General features: G+C 35.2%; 1 protein-coding gene across 9 annotated transcripts in view; it reads left to right on the top strand.

Annotated features, from left to right (window-relative positions):
* The window catches only part of LOC129718858 (protein tramtrack, beta isoform), a 468621-nt gene that overhangs the window by 426697 nt on the left and 15658 nt on the right, over window positions 1-26266 (top strand). Inside the window, exon 9 of one of the 9 annotated variants that reach the window (XM_055670030.1) lies at window positions 66-26266. The exons of the other annotated variants lie outside the window; for them this stretch is intronic. Coding sequence (XP_055526005.1) covers window positions 66-214 — 149 coding nt within the window. The 3' untranslated portion in view covers window positions 215-26266. The remainder of the gene's footprint in view (window positions 1-65) is intronic. 9 annotated transcript variants of the gene reach the window in all.

Here is a 26266-nt window from a genome sequence, read left to right as displayed (position 1 = left end):
GATTACAACTGCTGAAGTACATCTTAACCACAGTCATTAACATTTGTCTTTCCACCCAAACCTAGGCGAGCGACCGTTCCGGTGTGGGATGTGCGGCAAGACGTTCTCCCGCTCGACGATCCTGAAGGCGCACGAGAAAACTCACTACCCGAAGTACGTGCGGAAGTTCCTATCGCCGTCACCGATCGACGGGAAGGACGAATCGCCCCAATAGTGTGACGACCTGCACCTGCTGAACTTCCTCCTGCTCTACAACCTGCAGCATCATTGTGATATGTACGGCTTCACCTGAACGGCCTCACCCTCCCAGGAATAAACCCGGAATAAATAGCAGACAAAAAATCCGCGATCAGAAACACAAACACACCTACGCATATAAAATAATCCCAAGCAGGACAGCAGAAGCAGAGCAGCAGTTGGCAGTGGCAATATAATCGTGGGAAGCGACGCACAGTCAGGAGCATCCGTACAACTAAAGGAACTTACATGAATAAGCAAGCCCCCTTCCTCCCGACAACAGAAGAAGCTATTACAAAACTAATAACCAAGCATCTCCCTATTAGAATATGTACCCCCTCACTCTCCCCACACAGACACTCATAAACACTCACACGAACACTCAGAAGTGGACATCCTCTCAGACAGCCCTCAAAAATCGAAAGGATGAACCGCGCCGAGTAATGAAGCAATATATAAAGTTTAATTTTATATATAAGTGCTAATCTTGGAGCAAAGTTTATACAGAAAACCACACAGAAAAAAACACACGTATGTAATTAATATTGGTGCTACTTATACCAATAATAACTTCTTAACAGGTAAGGTGAAAAAGGTACCGAACATACGCTGGACATTAATACACATACAACACAAGACAAAGCAAAACAAAACGAGGAAACAATAGAATCAAGCAAACTAAAACAAATCAAGAGAGAGAGAGGATCACTGCTGACTGATGTGTGTTCCGTCAATTTCGGAGTGAAGTGGAGAATTTAAAAAATATAAAATACACACATACACAAAACGAGCAAACACCATTTTGTCGTCGAGGTCAAACTACAGATAGGTCGATCGGTAATAAACGAGATTGTTTGACCCCTCGCGAGTTGGTTCCGGTCCGACACAGAAACAAATAACCGCGCGTCTCCATTGCAACAGCTCGATGGAGACACTCGGTGACCAACAACGCGCAGCAAAGAGCAGAGCAACTCGGCCCCGAATCACTATAAGCGTAATTAAATGGAGAAAAGACATCTGTGATCTTATTGAATATTAATTAATTGAGTTAGTTATTAATTATTGTCTAACCCAGAAACCGAAGCAACAGCAGCAGCAGATGCGATAGAGAAAGAGAGAGAGAGAGAAAACAAACGAACGGCGAAGCTGGGCTTGATTTGCGTTTAAATCGTCAAGCGCTCCAGTTTTCTTTCGCATGTTTGACAGAGAGAAGAAAAAATTGCCTTGTTTCAAACCGCGTGTGACCATACAACAATTTCCCCGATTCGTACTCGCATTAATCATCCTGTTTTAGTGCTCTTGTTTACAATTTCGTGTACAGATTTTTGTTTTAAGTAAACCCAACAGAAATCAAAAGCTATTTTTCTTGTTATCAGCTTAAGAAGAGACAGATTTTTCATATACTTTTAGTTTCAGCGGACAGCAACACACACATACACAATAGAACCTTAACGACTAAATACAGACACGAAAATACATACACACACACAGAGTGGAAAGGGAGACGAACAGCAAAAATAAGCTGAAGGCGATATGATAAAATCGATGATTCGGTTCAATTGTGAAAAATGAAGAAAAAACAAACGAAGAAGCATAACGTTCCTTATTACCTTTAATGAGTTTAGTTTTAGTGTTTGAAAATTACCATTTAGTAAGGTTCTTTGAATAGTAGAACGCGAAGGGACAAACGCTGCGGAAGCGAACCAAGCCCGAAAGGGGCCAAAATTCTTTCGATTAATTGCTTTGCGAAAGAGTCCTCAATGGACACATAGTCTAGAGAATTTCAACAGCAAAAATAATCTGTTCTTTCTAAAACAAGCTGCATAAAAAAAGAGAAGAACAAACAGCAGCAAAATCATTAACAATTTAGATCTAAAGCAAAAAAAACGTCTGTAATCAGCGTGACAGAAAAGATAGTAGAAATTTAGGCGAAATTAACTCTAGTTGCATATCATAAGAAAAGTAATCACCATTAAAAAACAAACAAAACACATTCACACATACATGCACATACACATACACACAAGCAAACACATGTACACCCACATTTGATTCCATCGAGGCAATCAAACCCTACTGCGTAAGCAAAAAAAACTAAAATAATGTTATTTTTGGTTAGAATCTTTTAGGCAAGCGAATGCAAGCGACTTCCCCGTTCAAATCGAAGGTGGAGGAGATAATCAAAATTGACTGTTTCGGCCCCCCCGCACGCGACCTTCCCCCATTTTTTCGAGTCACTAAAAAGGGCACGACAAACGAAAAAGTGTCGCGCCATATTTAGGTAACGTAAACCAAAGTTCAAAATTATCGTTTCGGCAAATTAAGAGAACGTGTTGTGATATTCAAGTGAAATGGAGAAGAAGAAAAAACCTAAACTAAAACAAAAAAGCTAAACTAAAAAGCCTAGTTCAAATTTACGTTGTTAAGTTACGGAGATTCAATTCTCTTTCTCTAGTATTTGTTGATTAAGATTAGTTAAAAGCGTAAACACACAAAAATCTAATTGGCGACTTTTTAACACGAACACAGAAAAAACAAAAACACTGCAAGCGTTGCTTGAGGGAAAAACAAAAACGAAAGGGAAAAAATCAGCGCTTATTTTCCGATAAAAAAAAAACTTTATTCTAATGATTTGTTGCGTAACCATTGGCTGTGATTAAAATGAACAATTTACGTTTTATCTTGTGTGGCACACAGGAACGAAAAATCATTAATATTAAGTAACTTAATTATAGGAACAGCGAATTGGCAAAACAAGCGCACCAGGCGTGTTTTTTTTTTCGAAACCTCATGGATCTCAAAATTCTAAATGTGATTAAGCTTTGTTTCTAGCTATTACTACTACTACTACTACTAATACGACTAGTAGTAGTAGTGCCACTCAAAAAACCAATGCCAACCCAAGCTAGAGATTAAATTTTTTTTTGTTTTTGTCAAAATTATTTTGGTTTTTCCTTCCAAATCGTACAAATTAAATCCAAAATTTTAGGCTTAACAAATACGGACTGTATCGAAATTTATTTACCGTAATTGAGTTATTTAATATCTAGTGTGAAAAAAAATTAATATTAAACAAAATTAAGAACCAAAAAACAGAAAAACAACGCAAGGTCAAAGACAAGAAAAAGCACAAACACGCAACGCGTAAGTTCTCCTCCACTTTTAAGACGAAGAAAAAAAAGCGAGTTAAGAAAACTGTTTCGAATAGAACGGAAAATCTTCTGACGAACTAACTACTAAAACTAAGTAAAAAGGCAAAATTCTCAATTTTGGATTGACGGTACAGCTGTAGCAGCGGCAACAGTAGCAGGGTAGGGAATAGATTTAACTCACAACAACAGAAGGAGGAAAGTGGAAATCGAACGCCGATTTCCGGATCGTACATTCCAGTTTTAGGACAGACACCGAGCTTCAAACATGAACATAACTACACACACACACACACACACACACACAAATTCACACACATACAAACAGAGGAAATTTCAATTTAGTTCAAGGTCTTATTTTTTCCATAAGTTAGCTTCTGTCATTTTTTACGTCGGAGTAAAAAATTTAAATTCACAGAGTACCGCAAGGAAGTAAATTGGGGTCGATTGTGTTTAGATAGAAGAAATATTCTTCCATATTAATTACAATACTTAGCAGTCTACTTTCGAAGTACTCTAGTTTCGTTTCGAAAGTTGGAGAATTTTCAAAGCTACTCTCGCTTCGTAAAACAGTTTCAGAGTAGTTTCCATGAGGGAAAAAATAATTTCTTTATGCCGAGTGAGAGTAAATTATTGCAATTTCCTAATCGGTGAAAATTAATAGATGACGTGTTGCTCAGCTACGAAACATTTTTCAACCATTTCTCACAAGTATTCAAATTGATTAAATTTAAAAATGGGAGCATTTTCGTGAGATCAAAAAATTATCCTTTTGAAAAAATGGCTCAAAAAATTTCAGCCAAATTCAAAACGATTTCGTGTGTCTCCACACAAATTAGAAACTCAATTAAATGAGTAAAACTAGTGTTTCATAGTGAAGTTGTTTTTTTTTTAAACTGTCTCATACATTTTTTTTTTCAAATAATTGGACAACCCTAAGGAACTTCACGTTTGATAAATCGAAGCATCGAAAATTGTAATTTTTCGATGATATAAAATAGGTTTTCAGTTGAAATCGAAGTAAAAAATTAAAATGAAATGCATTACTAAATCAAACTGAAACAGACCTACCTGTTTTGAATAAACATGGGCAAACCTGTGGAAGATCAGAGAAGGGCAAATTAGAAACAGGTACTCAAAAAAAGGTCTATTTTTTGTCCAGCTTTGTCTAGCTTTGACTAGTGAATAGGCCATTCTGGAGTTATGTCTGTTAGCAAAGTAACATTTTTTTTAAATCGAGCAACTTGACATCCTTGAGAAGGCCTACACCAAAAAGATCGAAACGTTGATAACTATATTTTTTTTTTCAATTCATCACAACTGCCATGCTTTAAAGGTGAACTCTTTTTCAAGTAACAATTTACGTTTTACAATATCGGCCTAAAGCTTTCTTTAATCCCTTTTTGCTCTTGTAATACGAACCACTGTTGGTTGGTGAGATATTTTATAATAATTTTTTTTATTGATACAGTGTAATCTTACAATATTTTTTTGTGGATCAGAAAAACTGACCATAATAGATTTAAAAAAAAAATATTTAGATTTTTAATGGGGGTACAAACTTGCGTCTACAAGAGTTGAACCTTAACTATGCAGCTTAAAAATTTACTATGGCCTGCTTTAATCAGGCGGCGTAATTTAGTATTGTATAATTTTTGAAATTATTTGATTGAAATTATTTCAAATAATATCGATAATAACCGACGTTTCGGCCAATTTGAACTGGCTTTCCCGGGGGATATCGGTAATCGAATTTGGGTAATAAAAACTCTTTGCCACCACTTATTAATTACCAAAAGCAATTTTTAGAAGAATGATCAGAATGACAACAAACGAATTAATTATTTGAATAATTTATTTAGTGAACTTTTCAAAGATAATAAATGATGTTTTCAATGTGCTGCGAAAATAAATAAAAATTAATAAAAATAAATAATAATTAACAATAATTATTTAATTTTGGTGGCCTTTTTCAGGTTGTTGAATAGTCGTTTAAAGGGGCTGTTAACGGTTTTTTGGCTCCCCGAAACTATATTGAATTTATGATTCCTTTATAGTTATTGGATGTCTAAAATTGAATAAAGCACAAAATTATTTTAAATTGAAATGTTAAAAACTGACTAACGTTTCGACCAGGTTTAGGTGGCTTTCCTGAGGAGTATCGACTATTGTTTTTGAGTAAAATTCACAAAATTCCGGGAACATCTCCGGATTGATTTAAGATGTTTTTTTGCGAAATCGCAGCGTGTTCATGCTTCCAAAACTTCTATGGATTTGATTATCCCACTAGAACTTATTGAAAGGGCTCAGTAACCCGTATTTAAAAACTCAGTTCTGGAATTCTTCCCATAAAGTTTTTTTTTCCATGAAAACGCAGGACAGCCCTGAGGAAGTTTGCACTAGAAAAGAACGAAACGTCAAAAAAATGTACAACCAGCGTATATTATTAGCATTTTGCTACGTTCTTAAAACAGGCATAAAACTAATACAAGCCGTGATAATTCGATTCAATAACTCATAAATAACAAATTATTCCAAGTGAAACCAAGTAAAGTCAACTAAAAAAACTTGAAACGGTAATTTTAATGGACTCTTCCAGGTTGTTGATTGATCGTTTAAACGGACTGTTAACTCCTAAACCTCTTTGGAATTGATCATCCCACTAGAACTTATTGAAAGGGCTCAATTACCCGTTTCGGAATTCTTTCAATGAGGTTATTTTTTTCACGAAAACCTAGGACAACCCTGGGGAAGTTGCACTAGAAAAGAACGAAACTTCAAAAAAATGTACAACCTGCATATATTATCAACATTTTTATATGTTCTCAAAACACACATTAAACTAATACAAACCGTGAAAATTTCACCGCAAAGGCTTAAAAATTTACGAAGGCTTCCCCTAATCGGGCAATTCAATTTTTATTGTGCAACTATTTTGCCATAATTGATTCAATAACTGATGAATAACAAATTATTTCAAGTGAAACCAAGTGAATCTGCTGACGTTTCGACCAGTTTGAGCTGGCTTTCCTGAAAGGTTATGATGAAAACTTTATGCCACTATATAAATTTTCTAGAAATCAATGTCAGAATTTTTTTTTTACGGTTTCCAGATGCTGCGAATAGCGTTAGTGCTCCAAAAATTTCGATATAAAAGGACTTATTAAATGACGTCAAATTTTGAACTTCAAACATTTACTACAATTTGTTGGTTAGCTACCCGGGTTATTCCTGGAATTGTAATTTAATTACTCAGTATTCAAAAAAAATGTATTGGAAAAAACCAAAGTGAAATCGACTAAAAAAACTTAAAACGTTAGAAATTTAGTTAACGTTCCTTGGATTTTTTTCAATCAAAAATATAATTTCTGATTTTTTTATTAAAATAAAAACTAGAAGGCAATAGAACAATTAAAAATAAATACTTCAAAGAAATACAGTTTTTCACGTCTCGCTTTATCAACGCGAAAAGTATAATCCAGCAAAACAGACGCTATGGTTGGCTTGCAAGTGAAAGTTTCAATGCTTTGTGACAAAAATTGCAATCTTATCTTATCCTGAGGAAGTCTACCGTAAAGAGGTTGAAACGTTAAAAAATCTATTATTTCTGCGTCTTCGAGCTTTTGATTTTATTCACATTATTCAGAAGACTTTTTTAAAAACAATTTGAAAGCAATCAACAGTTTTAGCCTGATTTTAACCCTAGAGAAATCGACTGTCAAAAGCTCATCACGTTGATTTTTTTTTTTGCTTTATATTCCCGTAGAAAATATTGAATGCGGTTTTCAAAGGTAAAATAACTTACTTTTTTTCATTAAAATCAAAAGATTTGAAAATTAGATGAAAAGAAAAACAAATTATTGAGAAGCACTTTAAAGATATACGATTTTTCAATACAATGAAAAATGCTGCAAGTAAACCAACCCTGAGAAAGTCTACCATGCAAAGGTCGAAACGTAGACAACTATGATTTTTCTTCTCCTATTTGCCACTTGAAGCTTATAGATAGTAAATTACTTGAGTAATAAATCATCTCTAATGACTCATTGAAGCAGCCTTCATTGAGTCATGAGGTATGATTTCTATCTTGAAAAATAATTTACTTGAATATAATATTTCTTGAGACTTTCCTCATTCTGAATATGTTCTAAAGCCTCAAGTTCTGGAATGTTGCTTGGGTTTTTGATATACTAAAATTTTTATGAGCTCCACCTCCTGCACTTGAAAACTTTCAATATTTGCTTGTGAATCAGAAGATTGTGTCCTCGTTGTGAGGAATTCTACGTTGAATGTTAAATTATCTTTTAAAAACGCTGGTTGAGTTCTTCACTAGCGGAAAACGTGCCGATGTTCAATTGAAATGGAATTGGAATCCAGCAGTTCTAAAAATATAAAAGATCTAAACAGAAAAAGCATGTTTCTTTTTGTCAACGCAGATCCTGCAAAACCGTCGTCAGGATTCGCTTCGTTTTGCGAAAAAAATTACAAGCTATTAAAATCGAGACAATAACAAACCCTAGAGAAGTCTACCATTAAAAGGTCAAAACGTTGGAAAATGTGATTTTTTCCTTCTATAAATCACCACTTCACTAAAATTTTACTTCGGTTTATTGTGTATTGAAATATTTCTGAGCTCTACTTTCTTCAAATTAACCCGCATAGTATAAACAATTGCGGACTGAAGTAACAAACAACTGAATATTTTGTGGAAAAACATTCAACAAAACAAATATTTTTTTATAGATCGAGTGAAATTGAAAGATTGATTTCCCTATTACTGCTTAAAATCCAGAGGAAGTCTATTGTATCGTCCGGGGGGTTAATGAAGTCATAGAGAACTAATCTTTGTCGGGAAGATGCTCCTGACGATAATAGGACAAACCTGATACCCGATACCCTATTTAATAATTCTGTTTTAAGTGAGTTACCAATTTCTTGTTGAAAGACCTGTTATAAATTATTGATTATTAATTTGACTAGAAACTAGAAACCCTAAGCTAGAAACCCTGAGAAAGTCTACTGTAGAAAGCCAGAAACGTTGAAAGTGGATTTTTTGATATGCATTATGTTCTAGAAAACATTGGTTTATTATTCTATAATAAAAAATGTTTCAAAGATTTTCAATTGAAACAGGAAAGCCTGATGAAAATTGGAAAAAACAAATTGAAAAAGCAGGTTTCTTTATTGACAAAGAAAAATCGTGCAGAACCCTCGTCATAAATGGCTTGCAAGTAGAAATTTGCTTTGCTATCTGGAGAAAAATCGAGAAAATAAAAACCCTGGGGAAGTCTGCCAGAAAAGAATCGAAACGTCGAAAATTGCGATGTTTTTTTTTTAATACAACCACACTTAGATTGCTCCAATGGACGGTTTCTCATCCAAGCAACGATTTGTTTTTTTTTTATATTTGACTTGATTTAAGACTCTCCTTATACTGGATTTTGTTCTTACGTCTTAAATTTTGGAATGTTGCTAGGGTTTATTATATACCGATACATTCCTGAACTCTTGCTTCTTTTCATCTACTGGCAAAGTACAAATAACAGCAATGTCAAAATTGTTTTGCCTTGTGAAAAAAATGGAAGCTTTTAAAATCGAGAAACTTGAAGACTTGTTGAAAACACTTAATTTTTTCTTCTCTAAATCACCACAATTCAATTGCATCAGTGGATCATCAGGAATGATTTCTTGGTCAACTAACACATCACGTTTAATATTGGACTTGACTTGAGAGTTTTTTCTCTAATTGTGTTCTTACACCCTGAATTGTTGCTTGAGTTTATCGTTTACTGAAGCATTTTTGAGCTTTCCTCCTTTCAATCATTACGCAAAGTGGACTGTGACTGTGTGACAACTGTCGATCTTTTAAGGATCTGACGAATTTCTGCAGAACCGTCGTCGTAAGCCAGAAACTCGACAACCCTAAGGAAGTCCACCAATGAAGGATCGAAACGTCAGAAACGTGGATTTTCTTTCTCACACAACCACATTTTGATTGTTTGAATGTGTCATTGGAAATGAGTTCTTTTCCAAGTTTTGACAATCGACAAATATGACTTACATAGAAAGGTCAAACAGAAAGGTGATTTTTTCTTCTTCAAATCAGCACCATCTAATTGACTTTGATGAGTCATCATAAACTTCCGCAAGCCATTATCTAAGTTTCAAATTCAACCATAATTTCTCCCCAGGTTGATTGTGCTTTACACCTGTATTCTGGAATAATGCTTGGATTTGTTATATGCCAAAGTATTCCGGGGCTGCTCCTTTTAATAAATTAGCAAAGTACATGCAAAACTGCTAATTCAAATAAAAAATAGCTCATTTTTAGTATTTTTTTTTTAACAAAATAAACAAAGTTATAATAGAAGAAGTGGAAGCCTTCTCTTGTGAAAAAAATGTAACCTTTTTTTGTACTGAACATAATGAGGATTTTGTCAGTATAATGCTGAAAGTTAAATTTTCTGCAATAAATTTTCCTTAAAAAATTAGTTTGTTCCTTAACTAATAAAAAATATGCTTATTGAAATTAAAAATCTGCTGACAATTGAAAGAGACAAATTAAAAAGAAGAAATTCTTTTTTTTTTTCAATGTTAATTAAAATCCTGTAAAACCATCGTCATGATTAGCTTGCATGAAACATTTGCTTCGTTTCTGATCTCTTGCTTCTTCAATTCTGCTGGCAAAATACAAACAACTGCAGATTGGTTGGTGCAAAATTTGCTTTGCCTGGTGAAAAAAGTTACAATCTTTTAGAGGCGCGAAACTTGAAAACCCTGAAGAAGCCTACCGTAAAAAGCTCGAAACGTTGAAAAATGTTTTATTTTTATTTCTCTTCTCTTTATCTTCTATTTCTCAAGTAACAAGTTACGTCAATATTTTACTTGACTTTAGGCTACCCTGTATTGATTTCGTGCTTTCACAATTCAAAAATATTGCTTGAGTTTATTATAGACTGACAAATTTCTGTGCTCTTCTTTCAAGCAGAGGTCTATTTATCAAATTTGACCTAATGATTATTTATTATTTTGTTCCAATTAAATCGTTTCGAACTGTAGAACCTTGAGGAAGTCTGCTGTAGAAAAGTTGAAACGTCGAGTAACACATGTTTGTGTAGAAGAAAGCTAAATAATTTTTGTGATTCTGAATAAGAGTAAAACTGGCCAGTGGATAAGAAAAAGGAAAAACTAGTGAAGCTATTTTTCATAACTGATCAGAAGCTAATAATTATGCTTTATTAAAACGTTATTAAAATTTCAATTTTTTTTATTCTAAACATTATCTTGTGATGTTTTTCTTTTTTTTTTTTGGAAAAAGACTAGCATATAATAATGAAAGATTATGGTAATTTTATCTAAATTCTGAAGAATTCTTGAATGGCATTGTGAGCATATATCGATAAGAATGTAGAATTGAGGTGACTCTTGGATCCCTGTCTCAGTACGAGCCTTGCCCATCCAATTTTTTTCGCGATTTTATCTATATTTTCAAGAATAACTAGTTTGAAGCTCGGATTTACGGAGAAATCCGTGGTAATCTCAAGAATAGACAAACTTTCCCCATCTAAAACGACCCTAGCGCATTTCCTTGCGGAACGTTTTCAGAATACCCTTGAATTTTAACCGCTCATTGAGCTTAAACCTCAATAGAACTATGAATAACCGATCAAACGAAGCTCCTCTAATACACACATACACACTCACACACTTCTACACGCACTCACCCCCACACCCACAGAAGAAGCGAATGTGTTTTTCTGTTAACCTAACTTTATACACACGTGTAATCAAAAGAACGCAACCAAGCAAACAAAACAAGCAGCAAGCGAGAAATATTTCTAAAATATTTTGTTTACCATAGCTGAAAGTTCCTTTTTGTTAATTCTGTTGTTTAGTATAATTTTTAACTTAAATTATTACACTTTTTTTGTTTATTTTTATTGACCACACATCCGTGGCGAGAACTTGAATGTGCGCGAATTTAATCTACACTACACAACCACAACAGTAACAGTTTTCTTTTGCTATTTGCGTAAATCGCAAAAAAAAACATTGATTGATTGAAAACAGAATCAGCGCAGGCTCACGCAGTTTACAAAATGGAAATCCACCTGCGAAACAACGGATGGAGAAAACAAAACATAAATATATATTTATTTTTCATATATTTACATGATAATTTCCGCAGATTGGATGTTACAAGCGACAAGGTCACGTGTTAGGCAGTAAGAAGAATGAAGATGCAGTTTTTGTTTTTCATCTTAACACAAACAAACACGCAACACATCCACAACACATGCAAAAAAAAACACTTAACCGCAAACGCGAACGGAAAGTTAGAAGGCACGAAGACGAAAGGAAATTGAGAATTTTGTTTTACGATAAAAACCCAGCAGCACACAGACAAACAGACAACAGAAGACACCCTGAGGTTTGAACTAATAACAATATTACTAGTGTAGCGCAAGATGGAAGGTTGCTTTAAGGAGTAATTCCATTTTGATGAGAGTTTTTTTTCCGTGGACTCGCGTGTAAAATAGACATGAGGTAATATTATTGGAGAATCAATTATTATTATACTATTCTATATATATACATACATATACTTAGAAAATATTTTAGTACTATTACAACAATAAATATAAGCGCAAGGTAAGAAACAAAAAAAAAACAATTATAGCAATAATTATCACTTAAAAATATCTTGCAAATAAAAAGAAAAAAAAATAATTAAACCGTAGGATGTAACAATAAGAGCATAGAACGTATTTATATGGAAAAAAATATACCTTTTATACGAAAGAAAGAAAAAAAATCAGAAAAAATGAACTTATATCAACACACACTTAAGAGAAGAAAACGAAAATAGTTACAACACGGCGCATACAGAGGAAGGAATATGTTTTAAGAAAAAATAAAAATACCCACACACATATACACACAGAAAACCAACACCACGCGAAACCATGCACCTTCTCACCGCCAACAACATCACGAGTTTCTCGTTTTTTTTTAGGCTGAAAAATGCTCCCACTTTCGGCGAGACTTTAGGGCGTACATTTTCGGCTTATTCTCCTCGAAATAAGAAGCATACGCAAACACACACACACACTCATACACAGAGAGACCGTAAAAACACGTATCAAAGCAAGCCATTGCTGCAGGTTTGCAACTAAAGGACAAAAAAAAACATATTTTTATAAAGCAAAAAAAAACTAAGCAAAGGAAATCCCGTTACACATACTCACACATGTTCTATTGATTAAAGATTCAAACAAAAAAACTCAGCATACACATGAGAAAACACACACATACACACAAACGCAAATGTAGCTGCCAGCGGAAATTCTTTTTGGACGAAGAAAAATTCCGACTGTCGGCAACTTTGTAGCTTAGAGTGCCTCTAAATAAAAGAAAAAAAATGGATGAAAATAGAAACACGTTGACATAATTTTGAAACCAATATTACTACCAGATAAAGAAAATACTAAATGTAGAGAAAGCAGAAACATAGCAGAAGAGAAACAAAAACATACAGAAATCATAGATCATAAGATTGATGATGATTTATATATATACATATAGATATGCAGCAGTCACACAATAAGCAAAGCGATAGTGAAAACGTTTGGAATGACACATACACACGCAGACACAGAAACACATGTAGAAAGAGGAGAAAACAGTTCTTTGCGCGTCATGCACTCACACTCACACTGACACATTGTTGAATGAAAAGCTGCAGAAAAAGCGAGCGAGAGAGAGAGAGCAAAAAAATAAACAAAAAGAAACAACATGCTTCAGCGTTAGAGCGACCCCCTGCTGTTTGAGTTGTCGCTTCTCTCGGTTGATTACCTTCGTATAAGATATGCAAGAAAAAAAAATTACCTATAGGTGAAGAAAATTAAAATAATACACAATAATCTGTGATTTTGATAATAACAAGAAGAAGAAGAACGCAAACATTAAAAAAAAACCACACACAAGAGAGATGTTTGGAGGAACTTTGGGCGGAAGCGAAATTCGAAATTTACCAAAAAAAAGGTTTTTGGAAACCACTACCAGTATCATAAGCAAAAAAAAAAACCAATTGGCTGTAATTCTTTAGGAACTGAACAAAAAACTGATGGCGCTTAGTTTGGCATTTATACTTTCGGCAAACGATACTAGTCAAAATTCAAAATTTACACCAAAAATTTTCTAGCTTTATTGTTATTATCATAATTAAGAGTTTGGTTCGAGTTATCCTTTACACCGTTTTTTGGGCAAATCGTGTAGAGAGACAAGCAAACAAAAAACCATACGGATACGTTACGAAAAAAAAATAAATTCTAGGATGTAAAACAATAAACAGTCATAAAATCTATAAGTTAAGGCCCCCTGCGTTTAGAACAAACAAAAAAATAAATGAAAACATAAAATCTGAGTAACGATTAGTTCGATTTTGGATGGCATACATAAGTAAGTGTAAAAAAAAACAAACAAACATATTTAAAAGTTGTAACGAAAGGAAAACAAAAACACGCAATGCGACGACTGCACAGTAGGCGAGCGAACGAGCAGAAAACGATGAAGATCTTAGAAAACTAACAACAACAAAAAATGACAACAATTAGACACGTTTCTCGGTCAAGAAGTACGCATGGGATTCAACTCTCCTTTACACGCATATACAAACACACACACACACTCAAACGGCGAGGCTTTTATTTGTACCTTTTGTTTTCGTTTCCTTCTTGCATCTAAGTAGAAAAGCTTCCTAGAAAACTCCCCTATAGAACTCTACAATTGTAAGCCGTTAGGTTACTTAGAAGACCACTAATCAATAAATGAACAGTACCAATCGAATCGGATTAGTTTCAGTTGTTCTTTCAGACAGAAGCGGCTGCGAAACCGATGCGAAGATATAATAACACACAGACACTTACTTACTCACACAAACATGTAAACAGAAGATGAAAAAAAATACAGAACAAGCAGAAATTAAGGAAATAATAGCTCAGGGCAACTCAAATTCTTCCATAATATATCAATAGAGAAACAAGACAAAACACACACACACAAAACCAACACATGTAAGAAAAAAAAAAACAAACCGAACAATTAAATCTGGAACAACGCACTGGAAACTGACCAAAACCCGGTTGGTGAGAGAAGTGCGAATCCAACACAACTGTACATTATCCAAACAGCCAGCAAACCGAATAATGGAGACAAGAAGAAAAAAAAACCAACCCGATAGAGCAATTGACAGAATAAATATATATTTTTTAAAAACAATCCACAGCCGACTGGTTTGCAGTCCTTAGCATGCACACAGTAGACGGTAAAAATTAAAAAGAAGAAAACTACAAACCATCCTCCCCTGATTAAAAAAAGCAAACAAAGCAATCCAACTGTGAAATGGTTTTGTTATTTGTTTAAAACACCATCCCCCACCCATTCCTCTTTCCTTTCCAACCCCCGTTAATCTCGCACATATACAGACTCAAACCATAGCCTTATGATGGTGTAAACTAAAACTCATCGTTAAATCGAATCGCAACTGGAAGAATTTACTACAACAACAACAACAGCATCTTAGAAGCAGAAAAAAACCAAAACATAACCTCCAACCTTTAGTTTCCGAGGCGCGTAAACGCGCAATGAATGCAATGTTGTTCTAGGTAAATAAACAAACAAACAAACAGAGGAATATTAAACAGGTTAATTGATTATTTGCAATAGTTATTATACCGATATACTGTGAGCGCAACAGGAGTAAAACAAACGTAAACAATAGAACTGGTGATTTTTTTCTACATATACAACAATACAAACTTTTATTACCTAGCGAAGCAAGCAAGCAAGTAAACGAAACAAAACAATAGTGCGGGATATAAAAAACTTGAAACTCAATCCTTAGTTTCCAAACTTTTACAGATCGATCAACAATCGCTAACTAAATGCAACAGTGCAACGTGAGAGAGAGCAGGAGAGAACAAAAAAAAACCAGCCACGCAAAACAATAGATTTCAACCAAAACCGGGATAGGTTCACTTTTTTACAATAGCAAACAACGGGGTAAATCAAGTAAAATTATTCTCACAACAATAGTGCACTCATATGTATCAGTAAACTCACACAGACACACACACAGATAAAAGGGACACTTACACATACTGACAGAAAACAAACCGTACCGAACGCGTGTGGCATGAGCGTAGGTAGAATAGACGTTTTTTATCCCGTTATCGAAGGTGTGATATTTTTGAAATACAATAAGTTGTGGTGGAGCGGAAAAAGCAGCTTCGATTGTGGTTTTAAAACAAGTTAAAAGGAGAAATTACTCACCCTATCCTGGATGGTTTAATATTTAACACAAAGACATCACTTTTTTCACTTTACCAACGATTTACTGAAATGTAAACAACTGAGTAACCAGTGACACTTCGGTGTTCGTTCGCAGAGCGCGCAAACGCTAGCTACTTGGATGACAGCACACAGCAATACTCCAGCTGTGTTTTGGGAGTGCGTTCAGATTGATTTCGCATTATCATTGTGAGAAAAGGTTTTTAATTTTCCTTCTATGTTCTATGTTTACCGTGAAAAGTTAACACAGAATAAAAGGAAGAAATGGACATAAGAGTTTTCAATCCTTCACTAATCATTTCGCCACTGTTCTGTGGAAGCCCCAAATTTCGAAGGAATTCCGCTCATTTTTTATGTCAAGCGAATATGGGTCGTTATCATTTCTTCCGTGAGATCTGTTTCTATTTGTGGTTCTTGGTTTCAAAAGCATAATTTTGTACTCAATTTGGATAATTTTCATTTTTTGGGGTATAAGATGCGTTTTTACGCCATTCTGAGACCATTTTGGTTTAATTTTTCTTTTTAGTGTATTTGGTCTTTAGAAGCATTATTTTTCCATCCTTGAGTTGAATGTGGGATTATTTGGGATCTGAGGCATTTTCTAACTTTCAGATTTTTTTTTTGCTTTCATTTTTTCAACTCTGAGCTTAATTTAGAGTCTATTTTATGAGCATTTCCTCGTCGTAAGAAGCGTTCTTCGCTTTTCTGAGCTCAGTTCAGTATTATTTTTTGGCCGTTGCAGGCATTTAGAAATAATTTTCGTCATCCATTCTGAGCTCCGTTTGAGATCGTTTTCTTTTTTAGCATTAAAAACCTGCTATCGCTGTTTTGATTTCAAAAACGGATTGTTTTTTACGGTATGTTCTGACGTTGAGCAACGTTTTTTCTCCTTTATGTGATCATTTGAGTATCAATTCTTAAATAAGGATCATCACCTTCAACATTCTGTTCTGGTTCGTTCACGTTGTTTTTTGTAGATGAAAATAGTACTTCAGCCTCAATATTACTCGCACTTTCAATTAAAACTCATGGTGCCTCTACCAAATATTTTCCAGTTAATTGTCGATATTCCAAAATTATATTTTCATTTTTTCTACGGTTGTAGTGTTGATGAACTTGTTGGATAGAACGAGGATTGCCTTTCAGAAAATAGTTTCTTTTTTATATTGCTCTTCTTGCAAAAAATTTCCGTGATTCTAAGAACGATTCCAATTTGATAATTCAGTTGAAAGTTTAAGTTTTTTTTGGAACCTGTTAATGTCACCATACGATTGACTTCAAAGTTCATGATAAATTGAAGTTAGATTGACTTGGCAATAAGGCACAAAAATTTACGTTCCGGGGCACTTTTTCTTCTTATTCTTCTACTGAACAAAACATTCTATTTGTATGTCCGTTCAACACTTAAACAGTAGGAAAAAGTTTTGGAGAATACAAGGCCCATAACCTTTTATTTTCGCTCATTCTTTGGGCCCATAACCTGTGATGTCACTGATGAGCAATTTGATCGCAATCGCAATCAAGTTTCATGATTGTCTAATGCATCACTCAATTAACCAATTGAAATGAATCACTACAATGGGCAGCCACAACCAGGTCAGATATTATGCAGTAGTAGATGGAGGAAAAAGTTCGAATGTACGGGGGTCAGGGCCGGATTTAGACGGCGGGGGCCCGGGGCAAATTTGTTTGTGAGGCCCTCTTTCCTTAAAACATCTAACGATACCTGTTCTGGAAGGTGACGAGCAAAAAAAAAGTCGCCTCAGGACTAGGGGGGCCCCTTGAATCGGGAGGCCCGGGGCATCTGCCCCCTTTGCCCCCCCCCCTCAAATCCGGGCCTGACGGGGGTATAGCACTCCACCAGGTTCGTGGATAAACATCGAAATAGGCGACATTTTGTTCGTCACTTCAGTGTTAAAAATATTTAATTGTGGTAAAAAATTAGCAACAAAAATTGCTGTCTTCTGTGAAACTTGGAGAACTACTTCTTCACATGACCATTCTCATTTCTTCTTTGTTCTTGTTTTGTTCACAGTAACAATGACAGGACTTAATGGAAGGATTAACAATTTTTTTCGAAATGAATGAAAGGCAGTCAGAAAACCCATCTAGAGGAACGAATTGCTCAACGCGAAAACAGTAGAAACGAGTTACAGAGAATACAGGGCCCATAACCTTCGATGGCACTGATTTTGAACTGCGAAACTAATGGTAGAGATTATGTAAAAAAGTTAACATGACAATTCAGTTGAAAACAATTTAGCAAATTTATTTGATATTTTATTACACAAAAAGAGGGAGCAGAATTGGAATCTGATGATAAATTTTTTTGTAACATTAAAAATTTCCGAAAAACAGCTAAAGTTTACGAGGTTTTCCGGAAGAAAAAGCCTTGTAGTTCCTGATTTTTCGTAGCGCTGGATAAGCTATTTTGAACGTGGTGCAGCATTTCTATGATCATCTTCAAACGACCGAAGTTTACTATAGAAAAGTTTATACAGCGAGTTTCTCTACTTTCTGTACAGTCATTTATCACTCAGCTTGAAATAACTTGGAAAATTTTTAATATTGGATGTAGTGTTTACCAATGTACAAAACACAAAACTTTGCGTGTAGCATCCGTTAGTGTGAACCGAAAACAGAACCATACTTCTCGGCTAATTGAATTGCAGTTTTCTACTAATATGGCAGGAGTGACAATATTTTTCAATGTTGGATTGTTCCTTCAAAACTAATGATTTTGTTCACAAAATACCCAATCTCCGAACTAATATATGTACTTTGAGATATTCAGATTTTTTCTTTCAACAATTCGTACGAAGAACCATCAAGAAAATATAGACTCTCTCTCATAAACATTTGAAGGTTTTTTAGAGTAACCTGTAAAAATTAAACTGCATATTTCCGTGACCAAAGAACAAAATAAAACACAATAAAAGCAACAAAACTTTATGCGGCTTAAACACAGGGTTTAATAACCTTTTTTTAATTTTCGCTTATTTTTCGGGCCCACAACCTTTGTTGAAAGCAGATCAAATTTTCACGCATATGTCGTTTGACCTCGCAGTCTTTTTTATCTATTGACGCGTTTGACTGAATCATGTTTGCTCTCTCTCCATAAAACAGTTTTGTATTATCATCTGGTTTGATTTCCATTTGTCCATAAACGTTTTCGTTACTTGACCGTCTTGAACGAGACAGACACTGTCGAACGCCGCTCTTAGCGCTATACGGTTGCATACGACTACGTGATATCACCGGGCTTGACTATTCGGTTGAATATAATAATGAACTCTGATGGAAGCTTTTGGATGGAAGGTTAGAAAGCTTTTAATTTTTTTTTTAAAACCAAACATTCATGTGAGTTTTTAAAACCCCAAAAAATAAGTAGAAGTGGGATAATTTATATCCAAATATCAAGTCAATAACATTCTAGAAATCCGATTTTTTTTTTCAAATGGCAAATTTAAGTGAACGATTTTTTTCCAGAAAAGAAATCAATTCGAATGACATTACTAGTTTTTATTTCCGAAGAAACGTTCAAAAAATTACAGATCCCAAAAGGCTGCTGGAGTTTGTACCGAAGAAATAAAAACATTTTTTGAAAAATACGCTACAAATTGAAAATTAGAATTGGATAACACAAATTTAAAATTGTTGTCCAAAACAAACAAATTTACGAACAAGTTTCTTTCCTTCGTCATCCCAAATAATTTAGAGTTGTAGATTTTTTTCTAGAAATAAATCATCCCAGGATATTTTTGGACGCAAGAAATTGTATTTCCGAGTTTTGGCTACAATTGAGGACACAACAATATGATTCCTGAGACATAAAGTGTCATTATTTGACCTTGTTTTCAAGTTTCATTTGTTCTTATTTCCCCTTAAAATAGCCACTTTGCTTGAGACAACATCCCGATTGGCTAAAAAATGGAATCAACATAGATTTACATCGATTCACGAGCCATCGTTCATGTTTCAATTTCAAATTACTATCCACAAATAGAAAGAATAAATCCAATGCCTTCAGACTACCAACTTGTATAAATACAACAAATATGACTAACAATACGGTCACCCGCTCCGGGTCAGACACTGTTGTACGCCGCCTTTTAAATCAGAGATGGCTCATTATCGGAAACTGTAATCTAGATCTAGATAGAGTTGGACAGTAGTTTTGTTGAAAGATATTAGAAAACGAGAATTTCGTAATTTCATCGCACGACTAAAAGAGGTCTCAGCCATGCAGCAAAATTACTTGTTGTATCGTGTTGCAGCTTGGAAGGAAGAAAATAAAATTCTGTTCGAGTCGGAAAGAAGCAATTAGCGAACTTTCTGCACTCTTAGCCCTCTCAATAGTTTAATACGCTATTGCGTGTTGCATATAGCAGGTGTGCGGCTGGGGGACAACATAATATTGTTAGAGCTGATGTTGACTGATGGTAGACGGGAGAACGGAGTTCGAAATGCGGTTGTGAAGTCGAACTAACCGTCTTTTGTAGGGCGTTCCAACATTTTGAATAAAGTGTTTTGAATTTTCTGAAACAAAAACAACATTTTCAACAGAAAACACCCAAGTTTTTGATTGCAATCGGATTAGTTTGGTATTAAAGCCCTGTATTTACCTCGTTTAAGCACAGTATTATAGAGTTGTGGTAAATTACTGCGTATCTTTTGATCACGGTTGCAACTTGACAGAAAGCTTTCGCTAACGTTTTGCAAATACCAGGTGTACTCCTAAGTTATTTCCGGTTTTTTCGATGGATGGTGTTCTGTTTTGTACCACTGTTGGTAACACATACCATATGTCATTTTGTTCAGTCATATCGAGTGCTTGAACTGCGTTGACATTATCTCGAAAAAATCTTCCAGCAAGTTTTTATCGCGCGTCAAAAATGTCGAATTTTGTACCGAATTTTGAGCATATGCGCCATGCATTGCTTTTCATGTTCAACCAAAGGGAAAAAAAGTGTCCGAAAGCCACTGTGCGCTTGTGGAACTTTATGGTGATCGTGCATTAACACTTCGAACATGTGGAACGTGGTTTCGACAGTTCAAAAATGGAGATATCGACCTGAACGAGGCCGCACGCTCCGGTAAGCGAAAATCGTTCGAGCATTATTAGATGAAGACATCATGCAAATGCAACGACAGCTTGCAAATGCGTTGGAAGTTCAACAGCAAGCAATTTTCAAACGTCTGCGAGCCAGAATATCAAAAACGACAGAAGAAGGTGATTTTGCTCCACGACAATGCGCTGTCGCATAAGTCGAAAGTCGTTTGTGACATGCTGGAACAGCTCAAGTGGGAAGTGCTTGATCATGCGGCTTACTCACCAGACCTGGCGCCAGCCGACTACTACCTCTTTGCCTCGTTGGGTCATGCCCTTTCTGAGCAGCGCTTCGACTCGTACGAAAATGTACGAAGATGGCTCACGGAGTGGTTCACCTTCAAAGGCAATGATTTTTACTAGCGTGGTATCCACAATTTACCAGAAAGGTGGGAAAAATGTTTAGAAAGCGATGGAAAATATTTTGAATAAAATAAAGGTTACGTTTTTTTTTTAAATTATGTGTTTTATTTGCAAAAAAACCGGAAATTACTTAGGAGTACACATGGTATGTGTAATATGTCCCTTGAATAAGGCCGATGAATACAATTCAAAATTGCATTGACATAATATCATCTTTTGTTTCGCCAAGGTTTTGTTAAAAGGTATTTTACCCATAATATTTCACTTTGCAATGTTCATATGTTATAAGTGTAGTGTTGTAAGTGGCTCCGCCTTTTTTTCAGTTATGTCATTTTCCCAGTTTCGCAAAATTTTATTCAGCATATGATTCGAATGTACAGAATAAAGGGCTATCAACATTCCACGTGGACAATTTCTTAACGATTTTGGCCGCCCACCCCTCTCTCTACGTTGACAACTGTGAATTCGAAAAATTTTGTATGGACCGTGGACATTACACCGACCCCTCTCCTCCCCCCCTCCTCAAAGCTGTCCACGTGGAATGTGGATGGCCCCGAATCTCATTACACGTTACAACAGTGGTGGTACCGAACAGATGGAGCTTTCAACCATGCAACAAAATAAATAAACGTATCGTTTTGCGGGCTTAGGAGACAACCAAATTCTTTTCGTGTCGGATGAAAGTAGATAGCCAAGATGCAGAACTCTCAGCCCCGCTGTTGCGTTACAGCTGGGGGGTAGCAAAATTCTGTTCTGAGTTCGAAATGCTACTGAGAAGTCGAGAAGTCTTTCTTGAATCGTTTCAATGTTTTGTATATTCTGAAGTATAATGAATTTCCCAACACGAAGTCAGTTTTTTATAGTGGGTGACCGTCGCCTTCATCAGCAACCATCATCATTTACCTCCACAAGAACAACAAAAACAGACTTACGTAGTCCTACATCGACAATGAGGTAGTTAAGGGACCCCACATTCTACTTTTTTAAATTTCAATGTTGTAGCATTGAAAAAAATTCATAAAGATTCAAGAGCAAACTTTTTACTAAAGTTGAAGAGACAAAATTTAAAATGAAATGTTTTTGATTTTAACTCCGGTTACGTAAGAACTGACGCTCTGCAATGAAGTCTCTCTAGAAAACATAATTGAAAGAATGAAAATTTTGACACTTTTTTTTCTCAATTATTTACCAGAAATAATTGGTTGTTTTGGTATTCACATCTAACTTTTCTACTTCTCAACACCTTATTGAATATACATTATTCGGACATTGACTGAAGACTGCATCGTCTTATTCGAATGTCCGTTTTCGAGCCAGACACTGTCATACGTCGCCATTACCACTTTCAATACTTGCATACGATCAAGCTTTTCTGCTCCGTTGCTGAAATGTGTGTAATAAAAATCCTCATTCTGACATCAAAATCAGATCAAAGATGTGTGAAGAATTGCAACAAACTTTTAGTTTTCTAGAAATGGTGGTACAGTTTCTGATATTCCGGCATGTTAGTCTCCAAAGAAAGAGTGGGAAATTTTTGATTGCCGAATCACTTATTTCCGAAAACCGATAAAAACACCCTAAAGATACCGTTAAACCTGGCTTTCAATTGGGGATTTTTGATACTTTTCGTTCTAATTTTATTTATTTATCCGGACATAAACTGGGGATTGCGTGCTCTAATTCCTTTTTTTTTCGAGTCAAATAGTGTTGTACGCCGCTTGTAGCATCTCAACCTTATATGAGGCCAAGATCAGGCCAAGACCAAAGCCCGAATTAAAATGGGAGCAACGGAGGCCAATAACCCCGGCCCCCTAGTGCTAGGCCAGACATGCAACACCCCCATTTGTTATACCTTCATCGGATTAAAAGACAAAGTGAAGACCTTTTTTTTGCTCTTCATTTACAAGTATCTCAGCTCTAACAGTTCTTAGGAATCAGGGCGCAACGAAAAACGTTGGAAAATTGCTCATTTTTAACGCGTGAAGAACTGTAGCAAATTTGATGTTTCCTCAGTAGCTTCAACACGCCCAAAGATTTTGCCGACATAACAGAATGACTTCAGTTTCACAAAAACACAAGCCACAATTTATACTTAGCTTTGAGAATTTACTCAAAAAATATGAACAAAAATTGCGACACTGACTGTGTAAACCTTCAGACATCAGCTGATGAAAACAATACCTTCAATATTTACAAATTGACAATAAGTAAAAAGCTTTTTCATTTACCACTTCGTTAGTCCTAATCGGAAAATCTGCAGGTCCATTACAGTCAGCCGTTCAGCTTTAGCGCTCCTAAAAACACCTGAAAAGCAATGAAAATTGGTACAATTACACTTACTGAGAATTAAAAATGAAATTAGGAAGCTTTAAGTGAGAAATTAATCACCAAACAATGAGCCAGTTTCGCTTGAACTACTGCCTACTGCGATCAATATCCGTTAAATCTGTTCTATAGCAACCGCATACGGACTGCTTTCTTCGCTTCACCGTCAGACTCTGATTGTCAAAAGCGGAGAGAGAAAAAAGAATCACACTCTCACATGTCCCCCCTGAGAAAAATCGTCACTCCACGCTGCCTACCCTTAGAACCGTGAATCTCCCCATCTTTTGAAACCCGACCGGACGGATCAACTGAATATACATTATCTAATTTGAGTGCCAAGCTACTAAATACAGAACAGAATAGGAGCAGAAGAAAAACTTTGTAGCACAGCTGAAAAGCTGAGAGAGCAAACCGCTCGCAGTAAGCAAACGCACGGTCTGGAGAACAACCAAATTTTTACTTCGGAGAATGAATAGTCGAGAAAAAATTTCAACCAACTGTCTGTCATTTTGGAGGAAAATAGAAACAAAAAATCGAAAGGGAAAACGAGAGAAGGGTCATCAAAGTGGATGAATAAGAATGCAAGATAGAAGATACACACATACAACAACAACAACAACAACAACAACAAATTAAAGAAAAGCATAATTATATTATTATTAAAGGTAATATTAATAAATAAACAGATAATGATAAACAGATAAGAGAAGAAAAATAACACATACACACACACACTGTAGTGCCTGTTCCCAAAAAATCAAAGATATAAAGTTAAAAAAAAACACAGATGAAGTTTATCGCTCTCGCGTGTGCGGCGATTCGCTCGTGACGGAAGGCGTGACGAGATTGTGAGAAAGAAAGAGAGAGAGCATAAAGACAGACGAAGAAAAACGGAAGAAAAGAGCAGAGCGGAGGAAGCAAATATCAAGTGCTTTCGTTTGAAAAATATTACCATAGTTTTTTTCCTCCTCGTTAAGTTTCGGCTCTAGCGTTTAGGTTGACCATAATAACAAGCAAGATTTTTTTTTTTCGTTTCCTAAGACACTCGATAGCAACCCTGACGAAAAGGGGTTGAGCAAATACAACTAAGAAATACTTTTAGCTTATTGTCTTACCGGTTAAGAAAAATGATAAGAGTTATGAGTAAGAAGATCGTCACCTGTGTTCTCTTCAAATAGAGCCTCTAATTTTCGTTTTCCTATATTCGAAAAAATCGAAAGCATTCTTCGTCTGGTGCAGACCAAGAAAAATGGAAGCTAAAGCGAGTGAAACAAAAAAAAAACACATACACAATTGTAGAAAACATCGCTTTTTGTTACATTAAGCATATTTAATCCGATCTAAAACGCAAACACGGAACAAGTGAAATCGATTTTACTTAGCATCATATAGCATATAGCAAGTACGAAGATCATCGTTTTGATGGCAGAAAAACAGTGTAGATAAAGTGCAAAATAATAAAAAATATAAACAATATATTTTTCAACCGATGAAAATAAAAACCACAAAGCGAAGAGCGACAAACAAGTTGTTTAAGTTGTTTACCACTTTCTAATTTTTACGCAGGAAGCGAGAGCAGCAGCAGAGTACTACAAAAGAAGAAAGGCAAAACAATTGAAATTGATGTTATGTTAAAGTTTCTCTTAAAGTAAGACAGGTTAAGCAAACAATAACAATACAAAAACTGGATTATTTACAGCAGTTCTAATCATTGATTTATTTACACATACAGAAGCATAACAGATAGGCACGCTGAGAGCGAAAATAGTTACTTGTTAGCTCCTCTCCCCCCACTGAGCGCGAGAACCCCTTTCCCGCAAAACAGGAAATAAAACTCCTCCGCAAAGAAGAAAAACAAGAACAATTTAAATAACGCAGATAAACCGAGAATTGAAGCTAAACACATACTCACAACTATTCACGTGAAACAGGCTGGACTGGAGACGTAACGTCAGTTTCAATTAGTTTTTATAGAGAACGAAAAACTATACAAAAGAATCGTACAGAGACTCCTCAAAACAAATGAAAAATAAAATAACTATATCACACTCTCTTTTTGGGTTTCAAGCATGTCCATTTGAGTTTCAGTATGTTATAAGTAGGAATTCTCGAATTGAAGAAGCAAAAAAAAAACACTCTAGAAATGACCAACATTGACTTCCACTGCTTTGATGCAATATAAAATTATTAAGAAAAAAAAATTAACTTAAAAATACAACAAACTTTTAGCTGCCTTTAGACCCGAAAAATTGAATGATTACATTCACACTCACTTTCACCGAACACACACCCCCTCACAAAACACACGAGTTGATGATTTCTTCTTTAAGTTAGAAACGAAAAAAAACGTATATTAAAAGCACATTGAGAAAAAAACTAAATGGACATGTAATCAGCAAAACAACATTAAGAAAAGCTAGGAAAAAGCGACAAACGGACAACAACAAAAAAAAAACAGAGATCGACTTAACCACACACTTGGTAGCAGCAAGTTATGAGAATGCAGAATTTGATACAATTTTAAATGAAAGCCGAAATAAAAGAAGAAAAAAAAACACATGGAGAGCAAACAAATTTAAAATGCATATCATAGTTGTAAAAAAAATCCAATTTTGACGAAGTAAGAAAAAAACCATAAAGAAAACGCTGTAAAAATATTATAATTATTAGAGACGATGATAAACAGATGAAGAAAAAAATGAAAACCCACAATAAAAAAGAAAAAAATAAA

The sequence above is a fragment of the Wyeomyia smithii genome, chromosome 1, assembly GCF_029784165.1.
Source record: "Wyeomyia smithii strain HCP4-BCI-WySm-NY-G18 chromosome 1, ASM2978416v1, whole genome shotgun sequence".
NCBI lineage: Eukaryota > Metazoa > Arthropoda > Insecta > Diptera > Culicidae > Wyeomyia > Wyeomyia smithii.
The sequence above is the reverse complement of the archived record's forward strand: the minus strand, read 5'-3'. Positions and strand labels throughout refer to the sequence as shown.